The sequence below is a fragment of the Perca fluviatilis genome, chromosome 10 (genome assembly GCF_010015445.1).
Source record: "Perca fluviatilis chromosome 10, GENO_Pfluv_1.0, whole genome shotgun sequence".
NCBI lineage: Eukaryota > Metazoa > Chordata > Actinopteri > Perciformes > Percidae > Perca > Perca fluviatilis.
Window position 1 is genome coordinate 38,997,920 of NC_053121.1, and position 13,256 is coordinate 39,011,175.

Genomic DNA, 13,256 nt, shown 5'->3' on the forward strand with positions numbered 1-13,256 from the left:
GCTGGCCACGTTTGAACTAAATATATTGAATATAAAGTTATAAACAACGTTTGAGCCCAGGGGAACGTTCATCTCTAGCAGACAGACAGACAGACAGACAGACAGGAAGACAGAGAGACAGTTCTGTGTAACATCAACTCTAGCTATAGTGAATTTATGGTAAATTAAAACTCATTTAGATAAAATGAAACCTAATTTAGGAGTAAAATGTGTAGAAATGATGACTCATGGTGACTCTAGTTGAGAGGATGTAATAGTTGTAAGTTGATGAATGATATATTTAAATATGTGATGAATATAAAGGTTCTTTTGTTGTCTTTATTGGAAGCTGTGGATGTTTAAAGGTTGAACTCTGATGAAATCAACATTTGAAATCAGTTTAAAGAGATTAGTCTCCATCTGGTGGAGAGACTCAGCAGCACAGAGGGGGAGGTGCATGATGGGAAATGGAGGATCCAACACTCACAAGTTTCTCATGCTTAATTTTTCTTTCTTTTATTGATGTTTTGGGCGTTTTTGTTCCCTTTTTGTGACGTTACTGTTGCTGTTTACAAGTTCTGGTTGTTTGTGAATGTTTTTTTAAACTTGTAGTCACCTTTCTCAACGTTTCTGTTGCTTCTTTAACCTCGGTGTTCTCGTGTCTCTGTTTTTGAACGGTGTGAAACAGTTTTTGTTTCTGGGTGATCATCTCTAAAAGTTGGGCACTGTGTTGCTATGGTTACCATGTTTATATATCAGCATTAATCAACAGAGATATTAAACAGGGGAAATAACTTCATGTGTTGTATGTGTCTGTATTTATTGTTTGTTTATTTCATATTATTTTTACGATTAACAAATAATTAATTTTTTCTAATTTATGTTTTACACAAAATAGGCCTACAAAATATACCAAACTCACGTTTATTCAGAATGACTATTATCCCCCATACTTATTTATTATTCTCCATCTTCCTTTTGTCCTGCTACTACTAGAGAGAGAGAGAAAGAGAGAGAGGGAGAGAGAGAGAGAGATTGTTTAAATATGTTTTAATATGTTTAATATGTTTTGTGCACCATCAGCAGTAAGAGATGTTTACCTGGTAATACCTTACTGAGTCCAGCAGAGGTCTCTCTAAAACCAGACAGGAACTAGAGCTCTTATTCTGAAAGGGCAAGTTAGAGAGAGAGAGAGAGAGAGAGAGAGAGAGAGAGAGAGAGTCCCAGTGGAGAGCTGCTGGATCTCCGAGACCAGGACCAGGACCAGAACAAGAGCGGAATGGAGGAGGAGCAGCAGAAGCCGGAGCAGCGGAGCAACAAGGTCCCCAGAAGAGCAGCAGCAGGCTCGGCCTCTGATAGCAGCGGTGTTCAGGTCAGTGTTAGGACACAACAAGCACACTAAAGACACAAGATGGCCGACTCTCATGGAAACAACATGGGGGGGGCTCTGTGGCCATTAGCACACATGCTTCTCTCTGGGTGAAAAGGGGCCAGAGGCGTCCAAAGAGGTTTTTAAAAGTCTCGCTGTGTTCAGCTCTCAGTCCGTTTGGAGCTTCTAACTGAATCTCTGGGCTTAGTTTAGTTTCTAGTTGATATCTGCTTTGGTTTACATTTGGGCTCCGTTTAGAGGACTCTTGTTAAGTTACTGCTGATGAAGAGCTACATTTCCTCCAGGTTTCCTCTTCAAAATAAAAGCATGTAGCTAACAAAGTAACCAGGGGCTTTTACTTTTTTGTGAATACAGCGCTATGAAGATAGTTATGACTATGCTTGACTAATAAATCCGAAAGTAGACAACAGTTAACACTATCTCAGAATCACAATCAGCTTTATTGGTCAGGTTTGTTTAACAAACAAGGAATTAAACTCTCAAAGTACTCACTGAAAATATAAAGAATAAAAACAGAAAGGACAGTGAGAAATATAAAAAACATACTGTTAAGTAAGAGCAGAACAGTGTTGATTGACTTTGTTCAGTGTTAGGGGGGGGGGGCTGTTTCTGAGTGTTGAACAGAGGGACTGCTTGGGGAAAGAAGCTGTCTTTGTGTCGGCTGGTTTTGGTGAGAAAGCAGCCAGATGACCTTTACAGACTGAGGTCACGCCAGCCGCTGAATGGATTTTCTTGTGCGTATAGTTGTGTACTTACGGTACGGGCTCTACGGGGGCTGAAGCCGGCCAAAATGCATGTCGTAAAAATGTTACTGTATTAATACTTTATTATCCCCATGCTAAATATCATGAATTTTTCCTCTACAGTTTCTAAAGAAATTAATTCCAAAATCCCCCATATGGTAATGGTTTAACCCAATACTTTCCCCCCTCACATTAATACACTTATAAAATCTGTCCTTCATAGGTTTGCTGATATTTCCAGTTTATTCTTGTTCAGAATGACCACGACAATCTCCATGTCAAAATGGAGAGTTTTTACTGTATGGTTTTGAAATAAATGAATTCCATCCTCACCTATATGATCAAAATGTGAAATATATCATGTGTTTACTCACCACAATTCAATGAAGTTAATACACTCAGACAATGAGCAAAAAAATGCTTGGTATCAAACTCACATTTAAGATGAAAGCTGCAAGCAGCGGTGAACGGGCCCTCGCCCCTCCCAGCATTTATTTTATTTTATGTATTGGCTTATTTGATAGGGACTAGGGATGTAACGGGATGAAAATTTAACCTCAAGGTTATAGGACCAAAATTATCACGGTTTTCGGTATTATCACGGTATTTTTAAAGTGATGGTTCGGAGTAATTTCACCCTAGGGTCCTTTGCACCATGACCTCGAGCCAAACACCCCCCCAGAAGCTTTTTTCACCTGGGTCGAACATTGGGAGAGTTAGCGTAGAGTAGCGTTAGTCGCTGAATAGCTTAGCGCAGAGGCTAACGGACCCACGTTTGTATCTCGTAAATGACCCCACTAATAATGCCCGAAATGATACCAAAAGTCTACAAATAGTACAAATAGGTTATGCTCTCATAAAACGATGGATTGGAAAGTTTGTAAGTACACCAGAAGTTTATGTAAATAACACTTGCCTGCTGGCTTCTGCTCTCTGCTGTTGTTGTTGCTGTATATATGAAAGGCACTTAGGAGATTATCCACACAAATTTTCCCTTTATTTGTCTGTGTTGACCACGCCCCCTGCCACTCTCAGAGGCCCAGCTTTTAATTGACTACCAGTTTTTATTTGAGGAATTACGGAAAGCTCCATTTACTACTATTACAGCACACATATCCATAACAAATAGTGTAATACACCTTTAACAGCTGAGCAGGTGGCTCCACAGCACTCTGTTTACTGGTGATTGCACGTTACTAGCAAACTACCCTAAAACAACCTGAATATCAACACGTGGCTGCACAAGTAATATTAAAGGTGCTCTAAGCCATGTTGGCTGATGTTACTTCTTGTTGATGTTCAAAGTATTTTCAAACAAAACGAAGACTAGCTCGCCCCTCACTCCTCCCCATCCCCTCCCTTCTGTGCTTCAGCGCACTAACCCCCCACAAAAAAAAATCCTCCCTGTCCGTTATTGGCTGAACACTGGAACTCTGTTTCCTGTTTTATTTTGACGGTCTTGTTTAGTTTTACTTCCTGTGCCACCTGTTACCCTGTGTATTTAGTCTTTGTCTTCCCCTTGTCCAGTGTCCGATCATCGTGTGTTTTTGTGTTTGCTCGTTCCTGTCGTATCTACCAGTGTCAGCTCTCGTCAGTTTCTGTGCTTCGTGTTCATTCCAGTTTTTTGTACTCCCTTGGTTTTTTGTTGGATTCTCTTTTTCATCATTTTTGATATTGTTTTTTTGCCTGCTGTTGTACTCAGGACTTCCTTGGTTTATTACTTTGTGTTTTATCAATAAATCCTCGTCTTCAACTTTCTCCTGCCTGCCTACTCTCTGCCTTTGGGTCCTCAACTTTCCGGAACCCTTAACACTATATGCAATAAGAAACACAGCAACAGCAATATTATGAAAGCCATAATCTCTCTCTCTCTCTCTCTCTCTCTCTCTCTCTCTCTCTCTCTCTCTCTCTCTCTCTCTCTCTCTCTCTCTCTCTCTCTCTCTCTCTCTCTCTCTCTCTCTCCAAATATGCACGCTGTAACACAGTCTAAGTGTATCCACATCATAGCAGAACACTTATTGAAATATGAATAAATGTAGTTAACGTTTCCACAGATAACGAGGCAGTAAAACCCATGATAGTTTAGCAAGCTACAGAATAGTTTTAACTTACGTTCTGGGCTATGTACATGACTTCAACAAGTCCAAAAACGGAAAAGAATAAAAAAGCCCGTTGTCCAGCTGCTACATTCTCCTGTCTGAGCACGAGTGATTGGCAGGAGATCAAAGCAGATTTGTCAATCATCTCAGGAGAGAGAACAAGTGTTATTATCATAACTATGTTTTTTTTTACAAGGCTGATAAATGTCCTGAATGCTGTCCTCTCCTCCTGCCGACATGATTCCAACTTCTAGAAAGAAACACGTTGGAGGGTACGCAGTACGTCCGCACGGCAACTTCAGGAGCCTCGGATGAAGCTGGGAAGAATTAAACACAGGTTTCCACCCCGTGGTAATCCACCGCGGTATTAAGAATATTTTAAATGAAAATGGTAATTGTTACCGTCAACATTTCTACCGTGGTTTAACGTTACACCGGTAATTGTTACATCCCTAATAGAGACCATGCATATTTATGAACATTGTTGTATAAAACTAGGGGCGTAAGAAAAAATCAATACACTTGAATATCGCGATATTTTATTTTGCAATACTGTATCGATTTTCAAAAAGGCAATATGTCACGATAACAAATTTTGCTGGACGATAAATTGTCTCAGAAATTATTGCGATAAACGATAATATTGTCATTGAGAGACCATTTGCATCTAATATAATGATAATGGCATAATAATAATAATAATAATACAGGTACACCTTTTCAAAGATCAATACACTTTTATTTCTAAAGAATATTTAACACTGGAACTGGAAGACATTTTAAATATCCACAATATGTCTTTGATCTCCTTTGGTATGTCGTCTTTCACGCTGATGTACAGTTGTGGAATTGCCGTTTGTGACACGTATGTTCTCAGACTAGAGACTCTGTACTACATTTTACAATTATTTAACACTAAATATTACATTTAAATAGTATATAATTAATACATAAAATCTATATGTATGGCTATCTGCCACGTGGCGAGTAAATGTACCAAAATAGTTCTGTTTTTCAGCCTTCATTTTGGCGAAGGTGCGGCTTCTGCTCCTCTGCAGGTCGGAGCTTTGTGGGGGGGGGGGCGACACACACACAGGCACACACAGACACACACACACACACACACAGGCGCCAACTCTGAATACGTTCCACACTCCGTGTCCGCGGACAGCTGTAGGCTTGTACCGTTAATGTTCGGTGCGTTGTCGGACACATGGAGCCACTTTCCTGAAACCGCTTGCGAGACTGACGAGTCCACAGCGGCGTGTATGTCCGAGCCCGTCTCCACAGTCTCCACCTGCAGGTTGTCAGCTGTGTGGTTTGGAATGAAAGGGAGAAAACGGGACGCCGAGTAACACGGTGGATATCGCTCATGTACTTTATTTTTTTGACGGCGCCTTAACTGCAAAGTGCTGCAGGAAACCCTGCCCCAACTCTCTCGCTCTCTCCGCCTGGAGTAGCCTACCGGCCACACAAAGACCATGCGCCTGACAAGAGGGTTCACTCCTCGTTACGCTAAGGAACCGAGAGTGGTCCTCCAGTCTCTTTGGTAGAGAGAGAGGGAGAAACGAGGAAAATAAACAAGCATGTAAATAAATATTATCGCGGCCGGAAAAATTATCGAGCTCATTTTTTTTTATCATGCGATAACTCGATTTATTGACTATCGCGACAGGCCTACCAATATATCGCCTTATGCACAATATCAAAATATATTGCAATATATTGAATCGTGACCCCTGTATTGTGATATGTATCGTATCACCAGATTCTTCCCAATACACAGCCCTAATAAAAACACAATGTAAATATGCCAGAATTAGTAAAAATAACTGCAGTCCCTAGGCAGGTGACATAGGACTGACATAGAGACAGCCAGCAGTCATACAGCACTCAGTCACTATAAATTAAAAAGTACACATAATGGTGACATATACAGTACATTGACAAAAAGAAAAACTAAATTAAAATACATTATTCATCCATCTCTAAAATGCATTCAATTTAACAGTATGGGTGATGACGTGTGACAGTGATGACGTGTGACAGTTTAAAGTGATCATCTCTGGTTTTCTAGGAGACAGACAGACAGACAGACAGACCGACATATGCAAGACATTGCTGATGCACCAGCATGGCTGTTCTCTCATTCAGTTTTTCCATTCTAGACAACATGTGGTCCTGGTCACTGTTAGCCTGTCCCTTTTCTGTTTTGGTATTCCAAAGTGTAAAACAGCAATTCCAGTTGCTGGTTTTCCTCGTTCATCTTTTCCAAGTTGATGTGGAACAAAAGTCTCTGCATTAATGTTAAGAGCTTCAACAGTTTTTTCCTTTTTCTTAAAGTCTGATTCCATGCCATTAGATGGCTGAGAAGCAGCACTCCACACACCAGATCCAGAACTCCTAAAAAACATTAGCTTTTGCCACGGCTGCGGCTACATCGACTTGAAGCTGAAGTTGTTCTTTTCGTTGTCTTCACTTCTCTTCCTGTTCCTCCAGAGCATGCTTTTCTTTCAGCAGACTTTGACGGCGAGCAGAGCAGCTGTTTGAGCTGTTAGGCGAAGGCTGCAACTCCTCATTTCCTAAATATACTTAAAGGGAAATTTCACCGCTGGAAAGCTGAATATATCTTTAAATTGGGTCACTAATGTAGTAGAAATGTGAAAAGAAAATTGAAATTGCTGCCTTCTAGGCCGAGATAAGACAGAAAATGTGTTTTTGCCTCATATGGATGAAAGACACCAAATGTTGTGTTACACATTTAAAACATGCTTTTTTTTGGCCACAGCTGATACATTATCCGGACTTCTTTCAGCGGATTGATTGATAGCTCCAGAGTGAACAGAACTGTGTCCATGGCAACGCTCTGCTATGCATGGCAACGGTGTGTTATCCTTAGCAACGGTCTGTTATCAAGAAATAACAGACCGCATTCTACATTAGAATTCAACCAAGCCATGTAATAAAATAAGGCTAACACATAGCTACTAGCATTAGCTCTTGGTGGGCTGTGGTATAAACATCGAGTATAAACACAGCCGTACATTTGCGTGGGATGTAGCTAGAATTGTCGGCATTTTACAGTCACAAACTCCACCAGCAGTTAGCAGTTAGTTGGATACAAATCACCCCATTTCTGCAACAGGCAGTCCGGGGTAACACAGCCCACCTAGTAGTCTTACCTGGTGACCGAGCATCAGGCTGGATTGTCCACAGCAATATTTCCACAACAACAAAAACACAGCACAGCAGTCTCTGAACTCACGTTGGGAGTTTCGTTGAAGTTGGATGTAGTCCAGTTTGTTTAATGAGCGGACACTTGGAAGTAGGGCTGGGCGATAAAACGATAACGATATGTATCGCGATAGACACGTAATCAATATCAATAGAAAATGCGTTCGATAAAACGTTCGATAACTTTTTTTTTCTTCTTCGGAAGAAACCAGAAGTTGCGAAGCAAGTTTGGTTGCATGAACAAAGGCACTCACTCTCTGGTAACCTAGCAACGTAGGGAGTGACACTCTAACAGCCAATCATGTAACAGTATCATGTTTGGTTGCGCCACATCGCTGTCTCGTGTTGGATTCTACAATAACAGAACCGGCGGCGGGGAGCGATAAGTGGAAAGTGAGTGCCGCAGCGAGCGAGGAAATTGTTGATAAAACAGGAAAATCCAGTATGGCAGTTTTGGGGATTTTATAAGTCGCTCGTCCCCACCAACACTACCGCAAACTTGTTTTACCACCTTAGCCGCGCTCACACTTTGGAGCACAGCGCTGATGTCGCAACGTCCAACAACATCTGCAGCTGCTACACCGCACAAGCAGCAGACCGCCATGGAGAGGTACTCTGCATCAGTGCCTTACTAAACGCTACAAAGAAATAACGGAGGCAGACGTGCTGAGCACTGTCCAGAAGCCAGGTTACCAACCTAGCACTAAACCTGCAGAAAATAGTTCTTCTCAGGTTTCAGGTTTCTCTATGTTTAGTTTTAACACTTTGCACCATTTTATTACACCTTATTAAGCAATTCTTACTTATTCTTTCTTCACTGTGATTTTAGACTTACGTTTACATTTTAATTATTTGAGTGATTTCCATGGTTGTGTTGACATTTCTGCTTTTATAACTGAGGGGATTATAATCAGAGGAAGGTTAAGTTTAAAATAAAAATGTTTAAATTTAATATATTTTTCTCCTGGTCCTTATTTTAAATAGGTCATAAAAAATATCAATAATTATCGATATCGACCGATATGAAACACTTATATCGTGATACAGTTTTCAGCCATATCGCCCAGCCCTACTTGGAAGCAGGATTGGTGAACAGGTGGCCGGCTAGCGTTAGCTTTCCACCGGCACACTCGTTCAACGCTCCCCGCTGATGAGGTCACTTTACCGGCCAGAGGCATCAAGCACCACCGCTGGTCTCCGTGCAGGCAAAGCTTGCGTAGTGTGTGGAGTATTGCGTCTGTAATAAAGTGTCCTGCATATTCTCCGATGTGTTCCAATGTATCCCGGTGGTACACGTGTGTGGTAGTTTGAATGCACGTAATTGTTGTTCTAAAATTTCCGTCGGGATGAACAGTTTCTGCTCCTGCTGAGAAGCTAAGCGAGGATTCAAGATGGCTGACACTTGTTTTTTCCTTGGCAATCTCCGGAAAAAGCCGCCAGTCCAACCCCCTTTGGGCTATGCGGAAGTGGCTCCTAAAACAGGCTGTAGTATTTTGCCTCTGGGCAAAAAAGCCTCAGATGACGCAAAAATTGTCATTTTGCGTCATCTGAGGCTTTTTTCCAGACCCACAATACAGAGATCTCCCCTCTGAGGGGGACATGAGGGAGGGAAGCACGGTCATTCAAAAATACTACCAGGTTTCTACTGATACAAAGCTTAATGCTAATCGGTGAAGTTTCCCTTTAAGCTTTCTATGAAGAGAAGCAGAGATAGGGAGGGGGTGAGCCATGACTGTGGCTACACACCTTCCCCCACAGATCTAGGCAAACGCTGCAACTCCTCACTCCCTAACTATAAGCTTTATCGAAGAGGAGAGTTTTAAAGTGATGATGGTGTCTGCCCCCCGAACCCAGATTGGGAGCTGGTTCCACAGGAGAGGAGCCTGATAGCTGAAGGCTCTGGCTCCCATTCTACTTTTAGAGACTCTAGGTACCACAAGTAACTCTGCATTCTGGGAGCGTAGTGCTCTAGTGGGACAATAAGATACTTTGGGCTCTTCTAGGTATGATGGTGCTTGACCATTTAGAGCTTTGTAGGTCAGGAGAAGGATTATAAATTCAATCCTGGATTTTACAGGAAGCCAATGCAGAGAAGCTAATACAGGAGAAATATGATCTCTTTTCTTAGTTCTTGTCAGAACATGTGCTGCAGCATTCTGGTTCAGCTGGAGAGTCTTTTTCGCGTTTTCACACATGAAAGTCCGAACCAAGGTCCGGACCAAAGTTCATGTTTTTGTTACAGTGTATACATTTGATCCGGTAAGTGTTGATTTCACACTGCAGTTATGCAAGCGCACTAAAGATCTCTACGTGACAAACCTACGTCCTGCTGTCATCACATACGTGATCCAGATACTTAGAACTGATTGGTTTGTTGACGGGCTTCCCCGTCCTCTCGTATTCTCTCTCTGGGTCGGAGTTTTGCCAACTGACTGCTGCTCTCTCCTACTGACTGCTGCCCCCACTGACTGCTGCTCCACCCCTTTTTATCGGACCAAAATTTGGTCTTTTGATCCGGGGGGAAGGTTTCATACCTGTAATTTTGGTTTGGATCAAACTAAAAAGTCTGAAAGTCCAGACCAAACGAGGTATGTGTGAAAACGCCCTTAAGGGTTTTATTTGAGCATCCTGATAATAAGGAATTACAATAGTCCAGCCTGGAAGTAACGAATGCATGGACTAGTTTTTCAGCATCGTTTTGAGACCGGATGTTCCTAATTTTGGCGATGTTACGAAGGTAAAAAAAAGGCTGTTCTTGAGGTTTGTTTTACAAACAAAATTGTAGGTCATCCAGGATTTTATATCTTTAACACATACTTGAAGTTTAGCTAACTGACTGGTTTCCTCTTGCTTGATTGATAAGTATAATTGGGTGTCATCCGCATAACAGTGAAAGTTAATTGAGTGTTTCCTAATGATATTACCTAGAGGAAGCATATATACGCAGTTTACTGTGATTAACACGGTCAAAAGCTTTGGATACATCAAGGAAACAAACATTTTGAACCATTGCTTTTAAACTTAGTTATTTCAGTGTATATATATGTGTATATATTAGTGTTTCCTTTAGGATTTGTTTTAGCAGTGGGGGCAGGTCCGAACACCCCCCACGATGAGGTATATTTTCAGTTGTGATTGAACTGTATTTTTTGAGTTACTATATAGGCCAACTTTGATCTTGACATATAGGCTAAGCATTCTGTAGCTGTTTCCTGGCTGACTTGCTTCTCTAGATGTTGCTGGTCGTCTGATACGTTGTTTGTACTTGAGAGAATGCTCACGCCTTCGTTGTGTGCCTGGAGATGCGAAAGGTACCCAACCCTAACTTCAACTTTTGTCTACTTTTTCATCAAAAGTTCATCTTAAAACCGCATTGGAGCATAAATTAGCAACCTCCTCCTCATAGCTTTGGTCCTCCATAGCAGCGATAACGTTACTCCAGACTTCCATCATCAACCAGCAGGCTGGCTAACGTTAGCTAGCCTAGTTTAACGGAGGTGCTAGCTTGTGCCCACAGTGGGCGGAACTTCATCATAAAGCTAGCAATACCAAACCCCGCCCATTTATAGTGAAGATTTGATTGGTCAATTTGACTGTCATTTGAAATAACTCTCCCTCTGAGGATGTATAGCTGGACGACCAATCACAGAGCTGAAAGCATAACATATTCTTCCTAGCAACAGCAGAGGCAGCAAAAGGTGGACAATTCATTTAACCCTTTACATTCCAACACAAACTGACCAGGCAGATTTGAAGGGTTTAGTTCCTCAAAAACACTTTTTAGATGTTGTTTGTCAAATAATACATTGACAAAATATAATTGATGACTTTTTAAATACGATTTTTTTTAGAATATGAACAAGTTGTTGTAAAGGTGCATACGCTTACTTATGTTAGCATATATAAGCATGGATTGGCGTGTTAGCATATGTAAACATCTTAGCATATGTAAGTATGTTTGCTTGTGTATCGCTCCACCATTACATCTAACTCTCTGTCTGTTTCTATAGAAACGGAGAGGAAGAGGGGGACTCGGACATCACAGCTGTCAGGACTGTGGCAAGTCCTTCACATCATCTGGAAATTTAAAGATTCGTCAGAGAGTTCACACTGGAGAGAAACTGTACAGCTGTGAACAATGCAGGACGGCATTCACACAGTTAGGTGCGCTCAAACGTCATCAACTCATTCACACTGGAGAGAAGCCGTTCTGGTGTGAACTATGTGGGAAAACATTTTCTCGTGGTGATACCCTTAAAGACCACCAACTCATTCACACTGGAGAGAAACCATACAGCTGTGAACAATGCGAGGCAGCATTCACACAGTTATGTGCACTCAAACGTCATCAACTCATTCACACTGGAGAGAAGCCGTTCCGGTGTGAACTATGTGGGAAAAGGTTTTCTCAGCGTAGTACCCTTAAAGCCCACCAACGCATTCACACTGGAGATAAACCGTACAGCTGTGAACAATGCGGGGCAGCTTTCACCGTTCAAAGTTCCCTAACATCCCACCGACGTGTTCACACTGGAGAGAAGCCGTTCTGGTGTGAACAATGTGGGAAAACATTTTTTAAGAGTGGTAACCTTAAAGTCCACAAACGCATTCACACTGGAGATAAACCGTACAGCTGTGAACAATGCGGGGCAGCTTTCTTACGGTCATCTCAACTAATGACCCACCAACATGTTCACACTGGTGAGAAGCCGTTCTGGTGTGAACAATGTGGGAAAATGTTTTCCCAGAGTGGTAGCCTTAAAAGACACCAACGCATTCACACTGGAGATAAACCGTACAGCTGTGACCAATGCACAGCAGCTTTCACACAGTTATCTGGCTTAAACTCCCACCGACATGTTCACACTGGAGAGAAGCCGTTCTGGTGTGAGCAATGTGGGAAAACTTTTTCTCTGGCTTGTAACCTTAAAACCCACCAACTCATTCACACTGCCTCTTCTTGAACATGTTCTAAAGCCAAGCTGTTGTTAGAGTGGAGAGAGGGAACAAATAGCGTGAGTCAAGACGCTGTTTACTACCCAGATAACAAAAGAGAGCAGTCCCGAGCCCAAAGTAGCCGAGGTCCAGGACCACTTGCAGGCACTAACCTGCTTGATAAATATGGAAGAAGAACAAAGTGTGGAATTTGTCAGAGCACATAACATTGGGTCAAAAAGAGCATGTAAAGATGACAAGTGAAAATCAGTGCAGTGAAAACTATGATGAGTGTAACATAACAGTTGTTTTCCAAGGAATCCGATGATGAGATATTCATGGTTGAAGCTTGTAGAAGAAAATTATTTACCAGTTTTAGTCTCATTTTATCCTAATATCCTCTTTCTGGTCACTGATTAAGTTGATCATATTTTACCTGATTTTTAAAAGAAATGTTATCTTGTGTTGTGTAACTGAATGTTATTACCAATATAAGTCAAGAGATGGAATTGGTTTTGGATATATGACTGTTATTTATATTTTTACTTTATTACTTTTGTTGAAGAATATTGTGAGTTGGGGTTATTTTTTTCATTTTGTTCCTCTTATACTTAACATACTATACTATATCTTTTTATGACTTTTCGACATACTATACAGATTTTTTATAACTTTTCGACATACTATACTGTGACTTCTGATTTTTTTTCCGACTTTTCGACATACTAAACTGACTTTATAACTTTTTGAAATACTATACTATGACTTTTTTTTGACATACTATATGACTTAATGACTTTCTTTGACATACTATGACTTTTGATTTGTTTTCAACATACTATATTATTAGTATTACTATTTTCAACATACTATGAC

The 13,256-nt window shown here is 41.1% G+C and overlaps 1 protein-coding gene across 1 annotated transcript in view; it reads left to right on the plus strand.

Annotated features, from left to right (window-relative positions):
* Positions 1-13,056, plus strand: part of LOC120566583 (zinc finger protein 91-like) — a 40,727-nt gene extending 27,671 nt beyond the window's left edge. The window contains exons 6-7 of the mRNA XM_039813098.1: positions 1,163-1,351; positions 11,456-13,056. Of these exons, the coding sequence (XP_039669032.1) occupies positions 1,163-1,351; positions 11,456-12,409 (1,143 nt within the window). The 3' untranslated portion in view covers positions 12,410-13,056. The remainder of the gene's footprint in view (positions 1-1,162; positions 1,352-11,455) is intronic.
* The last annotated feature ends 200 nt before the right edge of the window (positions 13,057-13,256 follow it).